The 25,796-nt window shown below is 37.1% G+C and overlaps 1 protein-coding gene across 2 annotated transcripts in view; it reads right to left on the reverse strand.

Annotated features, from left to right (window-relative positions):
- The window catches only part of ALMS1 (ALMS1 centrosome and basal body associated protein), a 228,570-nt gene that overhangs the window by 36,684 nt on the left and 166,090 nt on the right, over nucleotides 1-25,796 (reverse strand). For both annotated transcript variants that reach the window (XM_060309646.1, XM_030877577.2), the window contains 3 exons: nucleotides 23,915-24,052; nucleotides 21,462-21,632; nucleotides 7,325-8,487 (listed from right to left, as the gene is read on the reverse strand). In XM_060309646.1, coding sequence (XP_060165629.1) covers nucleotides 7,325-8,487; nucleotides 21,462-21,632; nucleotides 23,915-24,052 — 1,472 coding nt within the window. The remainder of the gene's footprint in view (nucleotides 1-7,324; nucleotides 8,488-21,461; nucleotides 21,633-23,914; nucleotides 24,053-25,796) is intronic.

Genomic DNA, 25,796 nt, shown 5'->3' on the forward strand with positions numbered 1-25,796 from the left:
TGGAATTAGTGGTGACGGCTGTATAACCTCCTCTGAATATACTAAAAACCACTGAATTGTATACTTTACAAGAATGAATTGTAAGGTATGTAAATTTTATTTTTAAAAAATCAATAGAGATTGACCAACACGGAGACATACCCTGGGAAAGTAAGAAAACTTAGATTTTAAAAACCCAACAACAATCCAGGATCCAATAGGGAAAAAATATTAGGGTTGCCTCTGGCACAGAAATATTAATGTATATGCCCAGAAAGGGGGAGCAAATCTGACTGAGTTTTGAATTAAAGGTTATTATTCAAAAGTTTTATACCCAAACAAGTTGTTATTCCTATACAAAGGTTACAGAATGATAATCTCAAATTTATAAGAACTGAAGAGATGCTCACTCCTGAACAACTGTTGAAAAATCTATTTTTATTTAGATTATTTAAATTAATAAACTCACAATTACACTGAAAAGACTCACGATACTGACCCTCTTTAAAAAACACATAAAAGGGCTTCCCTGGTGGCGCAGTGGTTGAGAGTCCGCCTGCCGATGCAGGGGACACGGGTTCGTGCCCTGGTCCGGGAAGATCCCACATGCCACGAAACGGCTGGGCCCGTGAGCCATGGCCGCTGAGCCTGCGCGTCTGGAGCCTGTGCTCCGCAACGGGAGAGGCCACAACAGTGAGAGGCCTGTGTACCGCAAAAAAAAAAAAAAAAAACCAACAAAAAAAAAGACATAAAATGGTGATTTTGCTTACAACATGGAAGAAAAATGTTATACTTCTTAAAAACAAAGCTAATCAATACAGTAGTAATAGTACCATAATGAACTGAGACAACATTCACAAAATATAACAAATATTGTTATGTTGGGGGAAGTGTGTGTAGGTGGGGAGTGAGGAGAAGTAGGGCAAGTGCAACCAGTTTCTTGATTTTTCATATAATGGAGTCAATAGATACTATTTCATATCTGGGTGATATTTTGAGACAGTGGCTTAAGCATATTGGTTAATTACATGGCTGCTAAGTTAGCAAAAAAACAACTCGAAGGAGATCATATAGCAATAAAAAAAATTGAAAACAGTAAATCATTAAAAATGATAAGAAACCCTGAAGAACCAAAACAATTTTGAAAAAGAACAACAAAGTTGGAGGATTCACACTTCCTGATTTCAAAACAGTAATATAATAACAGTGTGGTACTGGCATAAAGATAAATAGATCAATGGACTAGAATAGAGAGCCCAGAAATAAACCTTTGTGCCACATGGTCAAATGACCTCTGACCCTTGACAAGGGACCAAGACCATTCAACAGGAAAAGAGCAGTCCCCTTAACAAATGGTGCTGGGAAAACTGGATATCCACATGCTCTTCAAAAGAATGAAACTGGAAAAGAAAAAGAATGAAGTTGGAGCCTTATCTTACATCATATACAAAAATTACCTCAAAATGGATTAAAGACCTAAAACCATAACATTCTTGGAAGAACACACAGGGGAAAAGCTTCATGGCATTGGACTTGGTAATGACTCCTTAGATATGAAACCAAAAGCACAGGCAGCAAAAGTAAAACTCGACAACTGGGACTACATCAATATTAAAAATTTCTGGGCATCAAAGGACACAATCAACAAAGGTGAGAAGGCAACCCACTGATTGGGAGAAAAAATTATAAATCATATATTTGATAAGAGGTTAATATTCAGAATATGTAAAGAACTTCTACAACTCAATGACCAAAAAATAACACGATTCAAGAAGGAGCAAAGTACTTGAATAGACATTTCTCCAAAGATGATATACAAATGGCCAAGAAGTATATAAAAAGATGCTCCATATAATCATGAAAGAAATGCAAATCAAAAACTTATCACTTCATATGCATTAGGATGCCACTATAAAAAAACCCAGAAAATAACAAGTGTTGACAAAGATGTGGAAAAAGTGGAACCATTGTGTGCTGTTGGTGGGACTGTAAAATGGGCAGCTGCTGTTGAAAACAGTATGGTGGTTCCTCAAATAGTTAAAAATAGAATTACCATATAATCCAGCCACTCCACTTCTGGATACGTACCCCCCAAAATTGAAAGCAGGATCTTGAATGGACATTTGTACACTCTAGCATCATTATTCACAATGGTCTAAAGATGGAAGCAACACAAGTATCTATTAATGGATGCATGAATGAATGAACAAACAAAATGTGGTATATATATACAATGCAGTATCATTCAGTCTTAAAGAAAGGACAATCCTGCCAGATGGTACAACACTGATGATACTTGAGGACGACATTATGCTAAGTGAAATAAACGTATTACTTAAAGACAAACACTGTATTCCACTTACATGAGGTACCTAAAGTAGTCAAATTCTTAGAATGGTGGTTGCTAGGGGCTTGAGCATAAGGTGGAATGGGGAGTTGCTATTTGAGTCAGTGTAGAAATTCAGTTTTGCAAGATGAAAAGAGTCCTAGAGATGGGTGACGGTGATGTCTGCACAACAATATGAATGTATTTAATACCATTAAACTACACCATGCACAAAAACAAATTCAAAATGGATTAAAGACTTAAATGTAAGAACTGAAACCACAACCAAAAAAAAAGACAAAACTTCTTGAAGAAAACATAGGCAGTAAGCTCTTTGACACTGATCTTAGTAATTTGTTTTTGCATATGTCTCCTCAGGCAAGGGAAACAAAACCAAAAATAAACAAATGGAACTACATCAAACTAAAGAGCTTTTCCACAGTGAAGGGAACTATCATCTACTGAATGGGAAAAGATATCTGCAAGCAATCTATCTAATAAGGGGTTAATACCCAGAATATACAAAGAACTCATACAACTCAACATCAAAAACCCAAACAACCGAATTTTAAAAAATGGGCAAAGGATCTGAATAGACACTTTTGCAAAGAAGACATACAGATGGCCAAGAGGCACATGAAAAGATGCTCAACATCACGAATCATCAGGGAAATGAAAATCAAAACCACAATGAGATATCTATCACCTCACACCTGTCAGAATGGCTATTAGCAAAATACAACAAGTACTGGCAAGGATGAAGAGAAAAGGGAACACTCATGCACTGTTGGTGGAAACGTAAATTGGTGCAGCCACTATGAAAAACAGTTTGGAGGCTCCTCACAAAATTAAAAACAGAACCATCACATGATCCAACAATTAACATATGGGTATTTTTCTGAAGAAAACAAAAACACTAATTCAAAAAGATATATACACCCCTATGTTCACTGCAGCATTATTTACAATAGCCAAGATATGCAAGCAACCTAAATGCCCATGGATAAAGAAAATGTGGTGTATATATTTATGAAACGGAATATTGTTCAGCCATAAAAAGAATGAAATCTTGCCATTTGCAACAACATGGATGGACCTAGAGGTTATTATGCTAAGTGAAATCTAAAAAACAAAACAAGCACAACAAAACAGAAACAGAGTTACAGATAGAAAACAAACAGGTGGTTGTCAGAGGGGAGGTGGTGAAGGGAGGAAAGAAATAGGTGAGGGAGATTAAGAAGTACAAACTTCCAGTTGTAAAGTAAATGAGCCACGGGTATTAAGTGTACAGTGTGGAGAATACAGTCAATAACTATGTAACATCTTTGCATAGTGACATATCGTAACTAGACTTACCATGGTGTTTGAAATGTATAGAAATATCAAATCACTATTTTGTGCACAGGAACTAACATAATGTTGTAGATTAATTATATACTTCAGGAAAAAAAACTCATATAAAAAGATCAGATTTGTGGTTAACAGAGGCAATGGGTGGGGGGAGGGAGTGGGAATTGGTTGAGGGCAGTCAAACTTCCAGTTATAAGGTAAACAACTGTTAGGGATGTAATGTACAACATGATAAATAAAACTAACACTGCTGTATATTATATATGAAAGTAATTAAGAGAGTAAATCCTAAGAGTTCTCATCACAAGGAAAATACTTTTTTCTATTTCTTAAATTTTGAATCTGTATGAGATGATACATATACACTAAACTTACTGTGATAATCATTTCATGATGTATGTAAGTAAAATCATTATGCTGTACTCAAACAAACAGTGCTGTATGTCAATTAAATCAATAGAACTGGAAGAAAAATAAAATAGAATTACAAAGAAAAAATGGTTAAGATGATAAATTTTGTTATGCATATATTATCACAATTAAAATAATAAAGAAAAAGAAAGAAAACACGAGAATCAAATACTTAGGAATAAATTTAGACAAGAAGGTATAACACTTGTACATTGGCAACTACAAGACCTTACTGGAAGAAATTAAAGACCTAAATAAATTGAAAAACATCCTGTGTTCATCAACTGGAAGACAATGTTGTTAAGATGGCAATAAACTCCAAAGCAAGCTAAATATTAAATGCAATTAATATAAAATTCCCAACAACCTTTTCAGCAGAAATTTTAAAAAGCTGATCCTAAAATTCATATGGAGACACAAGGGCCCTGATTAGCCAAAACAGTCTTTAAAAAGAACAAACTTGGAAGACTCATACTTCTCAATTTTAAAACTTACTACAAAGCTACAGTAACTAAATCAGTGCAGTAATGGCATATAGATCGGCATATAGATCAATGGAACAGAACTGAAAGCCTAGAAATAAGCCCTCACATCTATGGTCAACTGATTTTTGACAAGGGTGCCAAGACCATTCAATGGAGAAAGAACAGTCTCAACAGCTGATTTTGGGACAATTCCACGTGGAAAGAATGTTTGACCCCTACCTCATACCATATAAATAAATTAACTCAATATACATCCAAGATGCAAATGAAAGAACTAAAAGTATAAAATTCTTGAAAGAAAATATATGGACAAATCTTCATGACTTTGGTTAAGAATCCACCTGACAATGCAGGGTTCAAGCCCTGGTCCAGGAAGATCCCCCATGCCAAGGAGCAACTAAGCCCGGGCCCCACACTACTGAGCCTGCACTCTAGAGCCCACGAGCCACAACTACTGAGCCAGCAAGCCACAACTACTGAAGCCCGTGCACCTAGGGCCCGTGCTCTGCAACGAGAGAAGCCACCACAATGAGAAGCCCACACGCCACAACGAAGAGTAGCCCCCGCTTGCCGCAACTCAAGAAAGCCTATGCACAGCAACGAAGACCAAAGGCAGCCAAAAATTAATTTTAAAAAATGGCCAACAAGCACATAAAAAGATACTTAACATCATTAGTCATTATGCAAAGGGAAAGGCAAAACAAACCACAATCAAAATGACAATGAGTATGAGATACCACTTTGTACCTACTGGGATGGCAAAAAAAAAAAAGTAAATAAAGAGTGTTGGTGAATATGGAGAAATTGGAACCCTTAGAAATTGCTGCTGGGAATGTAAAATGGTGTGGCCACTGTGAAAAACAGTTTGACGGTTCCTAAATAAGCTTAAAATAAAATTACCAAATGATCCAGCATTTTCAACTCTTATGTGTATACCCAAAAGAACTGTATGTAGGTGTTCAAATAAAAACTTGTACACAAATGTTCATATCAGTTCTATTCACAATAGCCAAAAGGTAGAAAAACCTAAATGTCCACGAATGGATGAACAGATAAATAAAATGTGTCTAAACATATAATGAAATATTATTCAGCCATAAAAAGCAATGAAGTATTGACAGGTGCTAGGACATGGATAAATCTCAGAAAGATTATTCTAGAGTCAAAGAAGCTTGACACAAAGGCCACATATGATATGATTCTAATTAAATGAAATAACCAGAATAGGCAAGTTCACAGAGACAAAAAGTAGATTAGTGATTGATAGGGGCTGGTAGGAAGGGGGAATAGAGAGTAACTGCTTAGTGGGTATGAGGTTTCCACTAGGGTGATGAAAAAGCTCTGAAACTAGATAGTGGTGATAGTTGTAAAACACTGTGAATATACTCAGTGCCACTGAACTGCATACTTTAAAATGATAAAACTGTAAACTTTGTTATGTGTATGTATTTTAGTACACACACCAAAAAACCCTCTACCTGCATCCTTTCCCCCTACCTCCTCTATGGAACAAAAGGCCTCAATCTGTGTCTTTCCCAATTTTTGGCTTACTTTAAAAAAGAGTCTTATTGTACTATTTATATGTGTAATTACTATCATTTAATACCTACCAAAAACTCAATTGAGAAATAATATTTATGGGTAAATGTCTGAATGTTTTGTGCCTTCTTTCGGCTAAACCAGTGGTCTCCAAATTGTTTTGATCATGGGGTCCCACTGATAAAACATTTTTAAGTACAAATTACTAAAGTAGATATTTATTTATAAATTATATATTATTGCTCTACTCATACACTGTAAAACATATACAAAAATATAAACTTTAAAAGGTTCATACTCCAATGAACCATTTTGCAAGTATCCCTATTTGGAGAGCACCTGTCCAAATCAATTTTATCTTGGGTTAAAGTAATGGTCTGCAATTTACTGACCCCTTGAAATCTGCCTTTATGGAATTCCCTAAACAAAGGCCATATTAGCCTTATATGATTGTTGTTACTGAGAATGTACTGTAAGGATGCCGATGAAGATTTTGTTACACCACAATGCCTTCTTTATGAGGACAGATGAGAGAAATTTAAGAAGCCTTAGTATCAGAAATATCTGTAATGCTTTTGAAAATTTAGTTTGCTTTTATATTAGAGTTATGTAATTGATCACAAAATTCTAGCAACACTAATTTCTAGAAAACATAAAGCAAAATTTGTGGCTCATCTTTAGCAACCATATCCACAAGGTATCAACTTGCCTTCCCATCACTCTTAATTCTTCATGTATTTATTTTTTAAATCATGTTGTACCTCACCCCTCCCTGGCTTCAGTCTAATTTTCCATCATTCCAATTCTTCATTTACTTAAAAAACAATCATATCATATTACTTATATATGTGTGTGTGTGTGTATGCTTAAAAGCACCTCAAAATTTCTTAAAAGACAGGGAGGAATGAATAAACAAAAACCAACAGGCAATATTGTTCAGAATGGAGGTCATTCTAAACTTGAAGATCCCCTGTACCAAAGGTATAGACTTTGGAGATTTTGCAGCATTTAGCAGCAAAACCTTTCATCCAAAGGGTAATTCGTAAATGAGTGTTGATGAAAAGAATGACAACTCAAACAGCACTGTACTACACTTTCTCACTCTTTTCCAGCTGGTAAGAAATGTTACAGTGAGGAAAGGGCAATTGGCTTTTTTTCACCTGTGTGCAAAGCTTAACTAAAAAGTCCATGAAAAATGCAGTCATATTGCCAGATGGAATTTGCAGCCATGTACCTGGACGTGTTTCCTTCTGGTGTGTTCTGAAGTAATTTGGGGATAACCTGTATTCAATGGTTTCTTGTTTTTCTTGCTCCGCTTCTCAAGGTATCTCCTCTGATGGTCGGTGATGCTGCTGTATAATTTAATTCGCCTGGGTGACAAACAAACTCTTTCATGACCAAAAGCATGGATCAGTCGGGCAGTATCAATGGTGGAAATAGAGCTGCTCCTCTCATGCAGAGTCACTTCCTTATCTGTTTGGGTCAATATATCTGATTCCACAGAAGTGGTGGTGGAAAGGATGTTGGTGGCAGTATCTGTGAGCAGCTCACTCTCCTCTGAGTGTCTAGAATCTGAAGAAGTGTTATTTATATAATGAAAACCTGGCAGTTTTCTCAAAATATATTTATCAAATTTAATCTGTTCAATTTTAATCTGATTGGACCTCCCAGCTTGATGAGTAGAAAGAATCTTGTTTTTTTTAAGATCTCCTGTGTTTCTATGGCATTTCTCCAGGCTTTTATACTGTTTCTTTTTCTGAAGCTTGTTTTTCTGCTGTTGCTGTCTACCACTCCATTCCTTAACATCTTGTTTCCCTTTGCTATCATCCTGTGTACTTTCTGAGGGCTGGAGAAAATGTGTGATGGGATGCTGAAGAAGTTTAGCCAAATGATCAAGTCGCTCCACCAAGGAAAGTTCCTTCTTGGCACTGAACTCAGGAGGTTTCTGTTGCCTCTGTCGCTCCTGATACCTGTTCCAGAGTTCATTTAAACTCACAGTGTGCTGAGCTGTTAACTCTGGGGTGGCCTTATGATCCCTTTTTAGGTCATTAACTTGTTTGTCATATTTTAGAAAATCTCTAGCCTGACTTTTAGTAGTATGCTTTACTTCTTTGTTTTCCAAGTTTACATTGATACTGAGGCTCTCTATTGTGGTATAATCTGACTTTGTCTTTGCCACATTTTGATAAGAGGAAGGAAGACAAGTGTGTTCTCTTTGTTTGTCTGGATGATGCTGAAAGGAATCTTTCCAAGAATGACTCATGAAAACTCTTCTTCCTAAGGATTCATGGCAAAAATCTTGATCACTTGGTAGGTGCACTGGATGATGAAAGTAAAACTTAGCTGACCTGAAGACAGAATGGGTGGTATTTTCAAATTCTGAATGACATCTGGACTCTGAAAAGGCAAAAAAAAAAAAAAAAAAAAAAGATTTTGAAGGACTTTCAAAATATTTGCATTCCATTTAAAAATAGTATTCACATTTAATTCTTTAGATACAAAACAAAGACTGAAGGAAAGAATGGTCTATATAAAGATTAAGAAAATTCACTGCCTGGACAAAGGATTCATGCCTTGTGCCTAGTGGCCAGATTGGCATGGTAATAGTTTAAGAGACTCAGGATCAAAAGACCCAGATTCTGGGCTGGATTCTGCCACAGACTGGCTGTATGACCTTGAGGAGGGCATTTTGGTCCCTGGGATGTAACAGCAGCTGCTATGTATTACTGCTTGCTATGTGTGGGGTATTATGAATATGCTCTATATCTGTTTTTTTCCCCTCTTATAAAACTGAGAGAGAGGTATTATTAATTTCATTTTCAGCTAAGAAACCTGAGACTTTATTTTTATCATCAGTAATTAAATGGATGGAATTTTAAAAACTCCAACCCTTTACATGTTTTAGAGCCTTGAAAAACTCTTTTTTGTGAAACATCTTCACACCCCCTCAATTTTTTTTATTGTGGTAAAATACACCTAATATAAATTACCATCTTCCATCTTCACATTTTGACAGTCATTCTATATCAAAACAGGCATTTTAAGATGTAGAACATCTTAACAACTATAAACCGTAATTGTAAACATTAATTCAGTTTCCATACACATTTTTAGAGTTCTAAGTCTAAAGAAACAGACATACACATGAAACAAAGTATCACTTGTAACTATGGGATCCATTCTTCCTTCTCTATAGATTATTGGTAATCAGAATTTTCACTAAATACTCTGGGAATCCCTAAGACAATTTCCCCAATATATAGTGGGATACATGGAATCTGCTTTTATATCTAAAGTATAGAAAGACTCTCAAACCTCCCAATGAACAAAAGTCCAGGACCAGGTGGCTTCACTGTTGAATTCTACCAAACATTTAAGGAAGAATTAATATGAAAGATTCTCAAACTCTTCCAATAAACAGAACAGAACACTTCCAAACTTATTTTGTAAGGCCCACATTACCCTGTTACCCAGACGTTACCTAGATACCCAGTGTAGATACACTACAAGAAAATTACAAGCCAATATCCCTGATGAACACACATGCAAAAAAAACCCAAACAAAACATTAGCACACCAAATTCAATAATATATTAAAAGGATTATACACTATGATCAAGTGGGATTTATTCCAGGGATGCAAGGACGGTTCAACATCTACAAATCAATCAATGTGGTACATGACACTAACCAAATAAAGGATAAAAATCATATAATCAATAGATGTAGAAAAAGCATTTGAGAGAACTCAAAATCTATTCATGATAAAAACTCTCAACAAAGTAGGTCTAGAGGAAACATAGCTCAACGACCATTTCTGACAAGACCATAGCTAACATACTCAATGGTGAAAAATGGAAAGCATTTCCTCTAAGATCAGGTACAAGACAAGGATATCCACTGGCATCACGTTTATTGAACACAGTATTGGAAGTCCTAGCCAGAGCAATTAGGCAAGAAAAAGAAACAAAAGGCACCAAATCAGAAGAGAAGCAAAATTGTCACTATGTGAAAATGGCATGATTTTATATATAGAAAACCCTAAAGACTCTTCAAAAAAAAACTGTTATAACTAATACATTCAGTAAAGTTGCAGTATACAAAATTATTTAACAGACAAAAATCTGTTGCATTTCTATATATTAATAATAAACTACCAGAAAAAGAAATTAAAACAATCCTATTCATAATTGCATCAAAAGAATAAAATACCTAGGAATAAGTTTAACCAAGGAGGTAAAAGACCTGTATACTGAAAACATTGATGAAAAAAGCTGAAAAAGACATGAAAAAATGGGAAAATATTCTGTGCTCACAGATTTGAAGAATTAATATTGTTAAAATGTCCACACTACTCAAAACAATCTACAGATTCAACGCAATCCCTATCAAAATTCCAATGGCATTTTCCACAAAAATAGAACAATCCTAAAATTTGTATGTAACCACAAAAGACTCCAAATAGCCAAAGCAATCTTAAAAAAGTAGAAGAAAACTGTAGGCATCACACTCCCTGATTTCAAACTATGTTACAAAGCTACAGTAATCAAAATGGTATAGTACTGGCATAAAAACAGACATGTAGATCAATGGAACAGAATAGAGAGACCAGAAATAAACTCTCACATATAAGGCCGATTACCTTATGACAAAGGAGCCAAGAATATACAATGGGGAAAGGATAGTCTCTTCAATAAATGGTACTGGAAAAACTGGATAGCCACATGCAAAAGAATGAAACTGAACCATTATCTTACACCATACACAAATATCAATTCTAAATGGATTGAAGATTTAAATGTAAGATCTGAAACCATAAAATTCCTAGAAGAAAACATAGGCAGTTAAGAGCTTTGACAGTGGTGTTAGCAATAATTTTTTGAATTTGACACCAAAAGCAAAGACAACAAAAGCAAAAGTAAATAGTAGGAGTACATCCAACTGAAAGGCTTCTGCACAGCAAAAGAAGCCATCAGACTACTGAATGGAAGAAGATATTTGCAAATGATATATCTGACAAGGGGTTAACAGCCAAAATACACAAAGACTTCAACTCAAATAAAACAAACAAACAACCCAATTAAAAAATGGGCACAGGATCTTAATAGACATTTTTGTAAAGAAGACATACGAATGGCTAACAAATACAGGAAAAGATACTCAGCATCAATAATCAGAGAAATGCAAACCAAAACCACAATAAGATATCATGTCACACCTGTCAGAATGGCTATCATCAAAAAGACAAGAAATAACAAGCATTAGTGAGGATATGGAGCTAAAGGTTCCTTTTTCTGTGCACTGTTAGTGAGAATGTAATTGGTGTTGCTGCTATGGAAATCAGTATGGAGGTTACCCAAAGAGTTAAAAATGGAACTACCATATGATCCAGCAATTCTGCTTCTGGGTCTATACACAAAACAATTGAAAGCTTGGTCTTGGAAAGATATTCGTATATGTGTGTTCACTGCAGCACTATTTAAAATAGCCAAGACATGGAAACAACCTAAGTGTCCACTGATGGATGAACAGATAAAGAAAATGTGGTATGGGGGGTGGGAGGAATTGGGAGATTGGGACTGACATATATACACTATTGATACTATGTATAAAATAGATAACTAATGAGAACCTACTGTATATAGCACAGGGAATTCTACTCAATGCACTGTGGTGACCTAAATGGGATGGAAATACATAAAAGAGGGGATATATGTATATGTATAGCTGATTCACTTTGCTGTACAGTAGAAACTAACACAACACTGTAAAGCAACTATACTCCAATAAAAATTAAAACAAAACAAACAAAAAGAAAATGTGGTATAGAGGAAAGTGGGCAAGATGGCAGAGTAAAAAGACCTTGAGCTCACCTCTTCTCACAAGCACACCAAAATCACAACTATCTGCAGAACAACCATTAAAAAAAAACATACACACACAAAAAACTGGAACCCACCAGAAAAAATCTCCTACACCAAAAGACATAAAGAAGGAACCACAACAAAACTGGTAGTAGGGACAGACTCACGATATAATCAAATCCCATAACCCCTATGTAGGTAACCTGAAAACTGGAGAGTAAATATATTACAGAGGTTCTCCCAGGCTGGGGGTCTGGCACTGTTGAGATGAGCCCACAGAGCATTTGGCTTTGAAGGCCAGAAGGCTTAATTGCAGGAGTCCCACAGGACTGGGGTAAATAGAGATATCGCTCTTAAAGGGTGCACATGAAATCTCATATACCCTGGGACACAGGGCCAAAGAAGTAATTTGATAGGAGCCTGGGCCAGACCTACCTGCTGGTCTTGGAGAGTCTCTTGGAGCGTCAGGGGTTGGGGGAGGGTGGCTGAGGCTCACCCTGGGGACATAGACACTGGTGGCAGACATATTGGGGAACACTGTTGTTGGTGGATGACATATTAGCTCATTAGTTCCAAAACCTGGCCCCACCCAACAGCCTGCAGGCAACAGTGCTGGGACGCCTCAGGCCAAGGAACTAACTGGGTCAGGACACAGCTCCACCCATTAGCAGACAGGCTGCCTAAAGACTAAAAAGCTCACAGCTGCCTTTGGACTCGCCCCTAGACATGGCCCAGCCCACCAGAGGGCCAAGACCCAGCACCACCCACCAGTAGAAAGGCACAGGACTCTCCCACCAGGAAGCCAGGCCAAGCCTCTAGACCAGTCTCATTCACCAGGATACAGGCACCAAAAGCAAGAAAACTATGATTCTGCAGTGCAGGCCAGAGCCTACCCTAGGACCAGCTGGGCCCTGGACTGGCCCACTAGCAGGCCAAAGAAACCTTCAGGACACTCCAGACCCTGTACCCAACTGTGTCAGGAACCGACACCACCCCCACAACAACCTGAAATGAGCTCTGGGATCCCAGGGCCCTGCAGCTGGACTCCAGGAGCCAGCTCTGCCTGCCAGTAGACCAGCACTAACCCCAGGATCTGGCTTCAACTACCAGTGGGTAGGCAACAACCCTAGGGTCTTCAGGACCCTGACTCCATCCACCAGTGAGCCAGCATTAGCCCCGGGGCCCCTAGGATTCTGCAACCAGCCACACTGTGACCAGGCCCTGCTAAACAGCAGCCAGCAGCATCCACACAAGGCAGGACCTAGCAACCAACCAGACTAGGGGCCTACCAGACTGCCCACATAGTTAGCCCACCACAACAGAAGGCCCAAGTAGCCCTCTTAGGGTGAACCCCTGGAGTACACAGCTTGGGTAACAAGAGGGGAGTGCATTGCTGGAGTGCACAGGATGCCTCCTACAGAGGGCCACTCCTCCAAGGTTGAGAGATGTAACTTACCTACTGCATATATAAAAATACAAATAGCAACTTATTGACAAAATGAGATGGCAGAGGAATATGTTTCAGATGAAGGAACAAGATAAAATCCCAGAAGAAGAACTAAGTGAAGTGGAAACAGGCAATCTACCCAAGAAATAGTTCAGAGTAATGAGCATACAGATGATCAAAGAACTCAGGAGGAGAATGGATGCACAGAACGAGAAGTTATAAGTTTTAAGAAAAGAGTTAGAAAATATAAAGAACAACCAGACATGAAGAATACAATAACTGAAATGAAAAATACAGTGGAAGGAATCAAAGTAGACTAAAGGATTCAGAAGAATGGATCAGTGAGCTGGAAGACAGAGTAGTGGAAATCACTGCCACTGAACAGAAAAAAGATAAAAAAAAAAAAAGAAGAAATGAGGACAGTTTAAAAGATCTCTGAGACAACACCAAGAGCACTAATATCTGCATTACAGGGGTCCCAGAAGAAAAGAGAAAGAGCCCGGGAAAATATTTGAAAGAAAGAGCTCAGGAAAATATTTGAAGAGATAATAGCTGAAAACCGCCCTAACCTGGGAAAGGAAATAGTCATCCAAGTCCAAGAAGTGCAGAAAATCCCATACAGGATAACCCAAAGAGGAACACACCAAGACACGCTGTAATCAAAATGTCAAAAATTAAAGATACAGAGAATACTAAAAGCAGCAAGGGGAAAGCAACAAATAACATACAAAGGAACTCCCATAAGACTATCAGCTGACTTTTCAGCAGGCACTCTGCAGGTTGGAAGGGACTGGCATGATATATTTAAAGTGATGAAAGGGAAAAACCTACATCCAAGAATACTCTACTCAGAAAGGCTCTTGTTCAGATTTGACAGAGAAATCAAAAGCTGTATAGACAAGCAAAGGCTAAAAGAATTCAGCACCACTAAACCAGCTTTATAACAAATATTAAAGGAACTCCTCTAGGTGCAAAAGATATGAGAAAATTATGGAACAAAAAAGCTCACCAGTAAACATACAGTAAAGGTAGGAAATCATTCACAAACAAAGCTAGCAGGAAGATTAAAAGACAAAAGTAGTAAAATCATCTGTATCCACGATAAGCAGTTAAGGGATACAAAAAACAATTTGACGTAAAACATGACATAAAAAACAGTAATCATGAGGCAAGGAGAGTACACATGTAGGGTATTTAAGATGCATTTGAAATTAAGACATCAGCAACTCAGAAGAATCACATATATAGAGAGAGAGACTGCTATACAATAACCTCAAGGTAACCACAAGCCAAAAATCTATAACAGATACACACATACACAAAAAAGGAATCTAAACATAACACTGAAGATAGTCATCAAATCACAAGAGAAGAGAACAAAAGAAAGAAAAAGACGACCTACAGAAACAAATACAAAACAATTAACAAAATGACAGTATACATATTGATAATTACCTTAAACGCAAACAGACTGAATGCTCCAACCAAAAGACACAAACTGGATGAATGGATACAAAAACAAGACCCGTTTATTTGCTGCCTACAAGAGACTCACTACAGATCTAGAGACACATACAAACTAAAAGAGAGGGGATGGAAAAGGTAGTCCACACAAATGAAAATCAAAAGAAAGCCAGAGTAGTAATAGTTATATTAGATGAAATCAACTTTAAAATAAAAACTGTCACAGGAGACAAAGAAGGACACTACAGAATGATCAAGGGATCAATCCAAGAAGAAGATATAACAACTGTAAATATATATGCACCCAACATAGGAGCACCTTAATACATAAGGCAAAATATTAACAGACATAAAAGGAGAAATCAACAGTAGCACAATAATAGTAAGGGACTTTAACACCCAACTTACATCAATGGACAGATCATCCAGACAGCAAATCAATAAGGAAACATAGGCCTTAAATAACACATTAGACCAAAGGGACTTAACTGATATTTATAGAGCATTCCACCCAAAAGCAGCAGAATACACATTCTTTTCAAGTGCACATGGAACATTCTCCAGGATAGATCACATGTCAGGCCACAAAACAAGCCTTCGTAAATTTAAGAAAACTGAAATCATATCAAGCTTCTTTTCCAACCACAACTCTATGGAACTAGAAATCAACTACAAGAAAAAAAAAAACTGCAAAACCCACAAACACGTGGAGGCTAAACAATATGCTACTAAACAACCAAAGGATCACTGAAGAAATCAAAGAGGAAATCAAAAACTACCTAGAGACAAATGAAAACGAAAACACGACGATCTAAGACCTATGGGATGCAGAAAAAGCAGTTCTAAGAGGGAAGTTTATGGTGATACAGGCTTACCTCAGGAAACAAGAAAAATCTCAAATTAACAACCTAAACTTACATCTAAAGCAAGTAGAGAAAGAAGAATAAAAACCAAAGTTAGTAGAAGGAAAGAAATAAATATCAGAGCAGAAATAGATGAAATAGAGACTAAAAAAACAATAGGAAAGATCAATGAAACTAAAAGCTGGCTCTTTGAAAATATAAACAAAATTGATAAACCTTTAGGAAGACTCATCAAGAAGAAAAGGGAGAGGGCCCCAATCAATAAAATCAGAAATGAAAAAGGAGAAGTTACAACCGACACGACAGAAATACAAAGGATCATAAGAGACTACTATGAGCAACTACACGCCAATAAAATGGACAACCTAGAAGGAATTGATGAATTCTTAGAAAGGTACAATCTTCCAAGACTGAATGAGGAAGACACAGAAAATATGAACAGACCAATTACCAGAACTGAAACTGAATCAGCAATTTAAAAATTCCCAACAAAGAAAAGTCCAGGACCTAATGGCTTCACAGGTGAATTCTACCGAACATTGAGAAGAGTTAACACCCATCCTTCTGAAACCATTCCAAAAATTTGCAGAGGAAGGAACACTTCTGAACTCATTCTAGGAGGCCACCATCACCCTGATACCAAAACCAGACAAAGATATTACAAAAAAGAAAACTACAGACCAATACCACTGATGAACATAGATGCAAAAATCCTCAACAAAATACTAGCAAACCGAATCCACTAATAAATTAAAAGGATCATACACCATAATCACGTGGGATTCATCCCAGGGATGCAAGGATTTTTCAATATCTGCAAATCCATCAGTGTGATACACCACATTAACAAACTGAAGAATAAAAACCATATGACCGGGCTTCCCTGGTGGCACAGTGGTTAAGAATCCACCTGCCATTGCAGGGGACACGGATTCGAGCCCTGGTCCAGGAAGATCCCACATGCCGCGAAGCAACTAAGCCCATGTGCCACAACTACTGAACCTGTGCTCTAGAGCCTGTGAGCCACAACTACTGAGCCCGCGTGCTACAACTATTGAAGCCTGTGCATCTAGAGCCCGTGCTCTGCAACAAAAGAGAAGCCACCGCAACGAGAAGCCCGCACACCGCAACAAAGAGTAGCCCCCGCTTGTTGCAACTAGAGAAAGCCCGCACTTTCAACACAGCCAAAAATAAATAAATAAAATAAATTTATTAAAAGAAAAACATATGATCATCTCGATAGATGCAGAAAAAGCTTTTGACAAATTTCAACACACATTTATGATAAAAACTCTCTAGAACGTGGGCACAGAGAGAACATACCTCAACACAATAAAGGCCATATATGACAAACCCACAGCTAACATTATACTCAATGGTGAAAAGCTGAAAGCATTTCCCCTAAGATCAGGAACAAGACAAGGATGTCCACTCTCGCACTTTTATTCAGCATAGTTTTGGAAGTCCTAGTCACGGCAAGCAGAGAAGAAAAAGAAATAAAACGAATCCAAATTGGAAAAGAAGAAGTAAGCTGTCTGCTTTTACAGATGACATGATACTATAAAATCCTAAAGCTGCTACCAGAAAACTACTAGAGCTCATCAATGAATTCGCTAAAGTTTCAGGATATGAAATTAATACACAGAAATCTGCTGCATTTCTACATACTAACAATGAAACATAAGAAAGACACATTAAGCAAACAATCCCATTCACCATTTAGAACTAATAAACGAGTTCAGCATGGTTGCAGGATAAAAGTTAAATATTAAAAAAACCAATTGTATTATTATATACCTGCAATTAACAAACTGAAAATGAAATTAAGAAAACCATTCTGGGGGAATTCTCTGGTGGTCCAGTGGTTAGGACTCTGCAAATCCACTGCAAGGGGGCATAAGTTAGATCCCTGGTTGGGGAACTAAGATCCCTCAAGTCAAGCAGCACAGCCAAAAACAAAATCAAAAACTAAAACAAAAGCAAAAGAAAACCATTCTGTTCACAACAGTCTCAAAAAAATTAAAATATTAATGTAAATTTAACATAAGAAGAGAAAAACTTCTACTCTGAAAGCTACAAAAAATTACTGCAAGAAATTAAAGTATATCTAAATAAATGGAAAACATCCCAAGTCCATGGACTTAACTGTTAAGAAAGCAATTCTCACCAAACTGATCACAGATTCAACACAATACCTATCAGAATCCTAGCTTATTTCTTAGTAGAAATTTTGCAAGCATATGGAATTGTAAAGGACCCAGAATAGCCAAGACAATCATGAAAAATAAGATAATGTTGGAGGACTCATACTTCCCAATTTTAACTCACAGAATGGGAGAATATATCAAAATCAAAATTTAGATAAGAATGTGTATCTAGAATACATAGAACTCTTAAAATTCAATAAAAAAGAGAAATAATCTAAATGAAAACCAGGCCAGGATCTGAATACACATTTCTCCAAGGATAATGCACAACTGGCCAATAAGCACACAGAAAGATGTTCAACATCATAATCATGAGGCAAATGCAAATCAAAATCAAAATGAGATACAAATTCACATCCACTAGAATAGATCCAATGAAAAAGTCAGATAATAAGTGTTGGTGAGTTTGTAGAGAAATTGAAATGCTCATACATTGCTACTGGGAATGTAAAATGGTGCAGCCACTTTGGAAAACAGTCTGACAACTCCTCAAATGATGAAATATAAAGTTATCACATGATCTAGGAATTCCATTCCTGGGTACATACCCAAGACAAATGAAAACATACTGTTCATATAAAAACCTGTACATGAACATAAAAGCATTTATATTTTATAAATATAAAATCATTATTTTATAAAAGCATCACTCATAGTAGCCAAAAGGTGGAAACAACCAAATGTCCATCAACAAACAGATAAACAAAATGTGATACATACATACGATGAAATATTATTGAGCCATTAGAAGGAATAAAATAATGATACAAGCCCGTAACTTGGATGAACCTGAAAACATCATGCTGAGTTAAAAGAAGCCAGTCACAAAAGTCCACACATTAAATGATTCCATTTGTATTAAGGTCTAGAATAGGAAAATTTATAATAGAGACAAAGTAGATCAGTGGTTGACTTAGGGCTTGGGGGGAGGTGCGTGATGAGGAAACAGAGGGGTGATAGCGAAGGGGTATAGGGTTTCTTTCTGAGGTGATAAAAATGTTCTAAAATCAACTGTGTTGATGGTTGCACATATCTGTGAATAGGGTAAAAATCATTAAATGGTACACTTTAAGTGGGAGAATTATATATGTGCATTACATATCAAAAAAGCTGTTGAAAAAATGTTCTATGATCATTTGAAAGGTTTTTTTAAAAAAGCATACAAACATTTATACACATCAACCTCATTATTTCCAGATGTTTCTCTAACGCTTTTTTTTTTTTTTTTAAATTTCATTTCCATGGTCTGTTATGGGCTAAGTATGTGTGTTCAAGCTCCCTAGTGTTCTGTATTATCCATTTCTCCTTGAGGGTCCTCTAGGGCAGCGGTCCACAACTTTTTTGGCACCAGGGACCGGTGTCATGGAAGACAATTTTTCCACAGACGGGGGTGGGGGGTGGGGGGATGGTTCAGGCGGTAACATGAGGAATGGGGAGCAATAGGGAGCTGCAGGTGAAGTTTCGCTCGCTCGCCCGCCACTCACCTCCTCTGTGCAGCCTGGTCTAGAGTATGCTTCTGCAGGTTATGTTTCCATCTTTCTTTTCCAAGCTATGTCTCCTAGACTACCCACTGCAGAGTTGCAATGTTGTTTTTTCATCTTATACATTCTTTTTTGTGTGTGATAAACACAGAAGATTAAATTCACCATCTTAACCAATTTTTAAGCATACAGTTCAGCAGTGTTAAGTATGTTCACACTGTTGCACAACAGATCTCTAGAACATCTTCATCTTGCAACACTGAAACTCTATACCCAATAAACATTAATTTTCCCTCCTTTCTCTCCCCAGCCGCTGGCAGCCACTTTTCTACTTTGTTTCTAAGATTTTCACTATTTCAGATACTTCCTATAGGTGGAATATACAATGTTTATCTTTTTGTGACTGGCTTATTTCACTCAGCACAAGGTCCTTGAGATTCACCTAAGTTATAGCATGTGACAGGATTTTCTTTTTTTTAAGGCTGCATAACATTCTATTGTATATATATCACATTTTTATCCATTTATCCACACATATTTATCCATTCATCTGCTGATGGACATATCTTGATTATTGTGAGTAATGCTGCAATGAACATGGGTGTGCAGATATCTCTGAGATCCTGCTTTGAATTCCTTTGGATATACACCCAGAAGTGGGATTGCTGTATCATATCGTTATTCTATTTTTAATTTTTTAGGAACCTCCATACTGTTTTCCGTAATGGCTGTGCCATTTTATATTTCCACCAACAGTGCACAAGGGTTCCAATTTCTCTGCATCCTTGCCAACAACTGTTATTTTCTGTTCTTTTGATAGTACCCATCCTACTAGGTGTGCAGTAGTATCTCATTGTGGTTTTGATTTGCATTTCTCTGATGATTAGTGATATTAAGCATCTTTTCATATACTTGTCGGCCATTCATAAATACTCCCTGGAGAATTGTCTATTCGAGTCCTTTACCAATTTTTAAATTGGATTTCTTTGTTGTTGAGTTTTAGAAGTTCCATATATAATCTGGATATTCATCACTTATCATGATTTGCAAATACTTTCTCCTATTCCACAGGTTGTCTTTTAACTCTGTTGATTGTATCCTTTGAAGCAGAGTTTTAAATTCTGATATAGTATAATTTATTTATTTTTGCTTTTGTTGCCTATACTTTTGGTGTCATATCCAAGAAATCATTGCCAAATCCAATGTCATGAAGCTTTTCCCCCATGTTTTCTTCTAAGAGTTTTATAATTTTAGCTCTTCTGTTTGGATCTTTGATCCATTTTGAGTTAATTTTGTATATGGTAAAAGGTAATGGTCCAAATTAATTCTTTTGCATGTGGATATCCAGGTTTCCAACACCATCTGTTGAAGAGACTATTCTTTTCCTACTGTGTAGTCTTGGTGCCCTTATGGAAAATCATCCATCTAATACATTCTTGATGTTAGCAGCTGCACGAGGACTATTTTCAAAATACAGTATCCACAGATTAGCTTCTTGACTCCTTTCTTTTCTTATCTGGATACTGTTCTATATTCCTCTAAGACATAAAGTTTGACAGCTAGGTAGTAACGGCTGTGTCCTATACAGTTTTCTTTTATGTTATTAGAGAAAGGGGGCCATGGGTAAACATAAATAGATTTGATCTTGGGTCTTTTTTATTGTAATTTTTAAAAAGTTTGTATTGAGGTTCTTTCTGTCTTTGTCACAGTCATCTGGAATGCCTTAAGCTTTCTGCTGTTTCAGTGTTGAGACATGATACTTCACTTCTAATACTATCAGCCTTGGGTATTTAATTGTAATTTTGTTTCTAAATTGTCAGTATCTTTTCCCAGAAGTAACAATTATCTTACAAATAAATACATACATCCACACAGACAGAGAAGCACTGAAGTGATATGCATAAGAAAGCAAAAAATAAAAAAATGGAACTCTGTTTAAATTGTGAGACTACAGTCTCATCAGAATTAAGTGGAAACACGTAGACACAGGCGTTTGCGTGTGCATGCTCTCTCTCTCTCACACCCCCTACCCCTCTCCCCATTACCTGCAATATCTATTTGCAAGGATTTCTTCTCTTCGGGCCAGCCTTCCTTAGGAACTGTCCTCTTACTGTGGATCTCCTCTTTCTGTTTAGTGGCTTTAGTGTCTGGTAGACTAACAATCTTCGTGTCTTGTAGTTGAGCTGACTGCTCTGAAGCAGCAGCAGCACTGGAACCTAAGAGAGGAAAATCAAGATTCAGACAGGAAGCTGACAAAAATTATTTTAAAATACCTCTCAAGCATCTACTAGTGTGAGAAGATAGTTACGCTGGATAAACAGTGAGATGGATGCAGGACAGGAATAAAGACACAGACGTAGAGAACAGACTTGAGGACACGGGGAGGGGGAAGGGTAAGCTGGGACGAAGTGAGAGAGTGGCATGGACTTATATACACTACCAAATGTAAAATAGATAGCTAGTGGGAAGCAGCCGCATAGCACAGGGAGATCAACTCAGTGCTATGTGACCACCTAGAGGGGTGGGATAGGGAGGGTGGGAGACACAAGAGGGAGGAGATACGGGGATATATGTATATGTATAGCTGATTCACTTTGTTATAAAGCAGAAACTAACACACCATTGTAAAGCAATTATACTCCAATAAAGATGTTTAAAACAAAAAAAAAGTGAGATGGAGGGCTTCCCTGGTGGCATAGTGGTTGAGAGTCTGCCTGCCGATGCAGGGGACACAGGTTCGTGCCCCGGTCCAGGAAGATCCCCTATGCCACAAAGCGGCTGGGCCCATGAGCCATGGCCGCTGAGCCTGCACGTCCGGAGCCTGTGCTCCGCAACGGGAGAGGCCACAACAGTGAGAGGTCCGCGTACCGCAAAAAAAAAAAAAAAAAAAAAAAAGAGATGGAAAGAGAAAAGCATTTTGGGCAAAGGTGACTACATATGAAAAAAATGGAATCAGGAAAGCAACTGAACATCTAAGAAACAGTGCAAGTATATAATTTATTAGATTATAGAATTTGTAAGGAAAAGAGAGAAAAATTAGCATTTGAAAAGTTCTTTGGGAGCCCATTCTACTGTTCTGAAAGACTAGGCTAAAAAATTTAGTTTTCATTCTTTTTTTTTTTTGCGCGGGCTTCTCATTGCGGTGGCTTCTCTTGCTGCGGAGCACAGGAGGGCTCTAACCCGTGTCCCCTGCTTTGGCAGGCGGATTCTTAACCACTGCACCACCAGCGAAGTCCTAGTTTTTATTTTCAAGGGCAATGAAAACTTTTTGATGACGAAATTAACATGATCAAAACTTTTTCTGAAGCATTTGTTTAAAAACAGCAAAAAAGCTGGTAAGTTTTCAAATACAATATTTGCCCAGAATACAATATAACTTCTGAAAAAGAATCAATACACAAAAAAGAGAAGTGGCTAATTATACTCTAAAATATGTTTCTATTTATACTTGTGGCAGACTACCAGCTGTCCTCTGAAATACATTTTCCTTTTCCTCTAAAATAGAACCTGACTTATCTGGGCATACCATAATAGAGATTATATTTCCCAGCCTCCCGAGCAACATAGGTTGGTGTGACCATGTGAATAAGTCTGGCCAATAGGATGGAAGGGGAATGGTACATTTAACTTTTGAGAAGTATTTAAAGGAAGAAATACACTTTTTTCTTTATCCTTTTTTTTTTTTGTGGTACGCAGGCCTCTCACTGCTGTGGCCTCTCCCATTGCGGAGCACAGGCTCCGGACGCACAGGCTCAGCGGCCACGGCTCACCGGCCCAGCCGCTCCGCAGCATGTGGGATCCTCCCGGACCGGGGCACGAATCTGTGTCCCCTGCATCGGCAGGCGGACTCCCAACCACTGCGCCACCAGGGAAGCCCTCTTTTTCCTTTGTTTTCCTTTTTGCTGGCTGGAATACGTGTCTGACAACTACAGCATGAGAATGGAGGCTAAAATGTTGAAGCAAAAGGAGAGAAAGAGCTTTGTTCCCTGATACTCTTTTCTGTCTTCTTTAAGCCAATGTCATTTTGTTTTTGTTTTCATCTCTCAGAGCCAAAACTATCCTAAACGAAACACACTTTTACAGGCATTTTTAATCAGCACAGTCCTACCAAAGTAAATTAACTGGGAAGGTAGTTAGGAAGTAAACAAGCTAAATTCCTGAAGAACAAAGGCCTATATAAAACAATTTTATTAGAGAATTAGCATCTCATGGCAACAAATGTTTTTATCAGTAGAGTTTTTAAAAGTCCATTATGTGAATTTCTGGCAATGCGATTAATTTGTGTATAATATTCATAAAGTTCTCCAAAAATATCTCAAGGAGCTTTAAAAATGCTAGTTTTACCTGCCAGTGTACACCAAAAGTTGCAGCTAACATCCTATTTCACATATGAACAAGATGGAGGGTTGAAGAGAGCAAGAATATATAATATTTTTCTATTTATATTCATTTTAGAAGGTCAGAATAAAACAATAGGCAGATGATTCAGTTCCACTACCTGTAATGTCTTTCTGCAAGGATTCTTTTTCTTCAGATCGAGAAGCCTCGGTCACTGCCCTTTCACTGTAGATCTCCTTTTTCTGGTTTTTGTCTGAGAGGTCCTCATCCCCTGTGGTAAGAACTTGAACTTGAGCATCTGGAATAATGATGTCATTTGATCCCAGGGAGAAGGAAAAGATAACACAAGCAAGTAATCCACCCCTTCCACCCCAAACAAAAACCAAAACAAAAACCTCTTTATATATTAGGAAAAAAAGCATCTCTTAGGCTCAACCATGTAAAAGCTGTGACAGTTTTAAGGACTTTATAACATATGACAGTTTTGGGGGGTTTGGAAAGTTCTCCATATTTTTCTGTGTACAATCACTTTAAACAAAATCTGTTCTTTGCTGTTTTGATGCAACAGTTAAAAAAAAAAAAACCAGATCAGGTATCTTTCAAAGTAGCAAAGTACATCTGAACAAGACTTTTTTTTTGTCACTTAGGGGGCCAATTTTTGTCACTTAGGGGGCAAATTTTGGTATTTCATATAATCCTAGAAAAGCATCTATATCATCTAGATTTTATATATAGTACTTATATAATTCTTTAAAATCTCCTGAGGTTAAATTTGTCTAATGCTTTCTATTTTCTTTCTGTTTTCCTTGGTCATACTTGCTAGAGATTTATCTACCTTATTGGTCTTTTAAAATCAGCTCTTTTCTTTTTTTTTTTTGTGGTACGCGGGCCTCTCACTGTTGTGGCCTCTCCCATTGTGAAGCACAGGCTCCGGACGCGCAGGCTCAGTGGCCATGGCTCACGGGCCCAGCCGCTCCACGGCATGTGGGATCTTCCCAGACTGGGGCACAAACCCATGTCCCCTGCATCGGCAGGTGGACTCTCAACCACTGCGCCACCAGGGAAGCTTTCTTTTCTTTTTTATTGTATGAGAAAACGCAAGTGCAAAATAATAATGTTGGTAAATAAATTAAAAATCACCAATACAACAACTAGGATACAGTTATCAAGCAGTTAATACGGTTATATGTTTTTTACAATGGATTGACAAGAGATTCATTTCCTATCTCTAAGAATGAATATTTTTCAACAAAGCAGTCAGAAAGGCAATAGAGATTACGAAAAACAACATAATGAACACCAATGTGTCTACTGTAGAGCTTAAGAAATAAGATAAAACATTACAGATATAATGATATAATGATAATGATACCCTGTGTAAAGCCTCAATGATACCATTCTCTCTTTTCAGTAGCAACCTTAAGCTCAATTTAGAGTTCGTCAATCTCAAGGATGTTCTTGAACATTTTACTATACAGTGCTGCATGTATTAGTCAACAATGTACTGGATGGTTTTGCGTGTCTTTAAACTTTATATAAAGGGTATAATACTCTGTGTACCTTTAAATAACTTGCCTTTTACACTCAGTATTACGACTGGGGGATTTACTCATAGTGACTCTAATTAACTCATTCTCAGTGTTATGTAGAATTCTATGGAATTAATATATCAATTTTCACCTGTTTGTAAACTTTAGGCTATTTCTAATTTTTTTTTTTAGAATCTCTAATTTTTTAATACTGAAAAGCATTACAATGAACATTACTATAAAATTTCTTTGTAGGTTGTATGAGTTTCAAATATCTTCTCTCAGTCTGTGTCTTGTCTTTGAATTATTTATGATGTCTTTCGGTGCACAAAATTTTTCATTTTAATAATACCACTTATTTTCTTTTTCCTTCACGGTCTGTGCTTTGTGTGTCTTATTTAAGAAATCATTCTTTCATGGTCAAAGGTCATCTGAATTCTAAAAGCTTAAAGTTTTCTTTTTACATTTATTATCATTTGGACTACATTTTTGTTTAATGTGCAGCAGGGATCT

Source organism: Globicephala melas, chromosome 12, assembly GCF_963455315.2.
Source record: "Globicephala melas chromosome 12, mGloMel1.2, whole genome shotgun sequence".
Classification (NCBI taxonomy): domain Eukaryota; kingdom Metazoa; phylum Chordata; class Mammalia; order Artiodactyla; family Delphinidae; genus Globicephala; species Globicephala melas.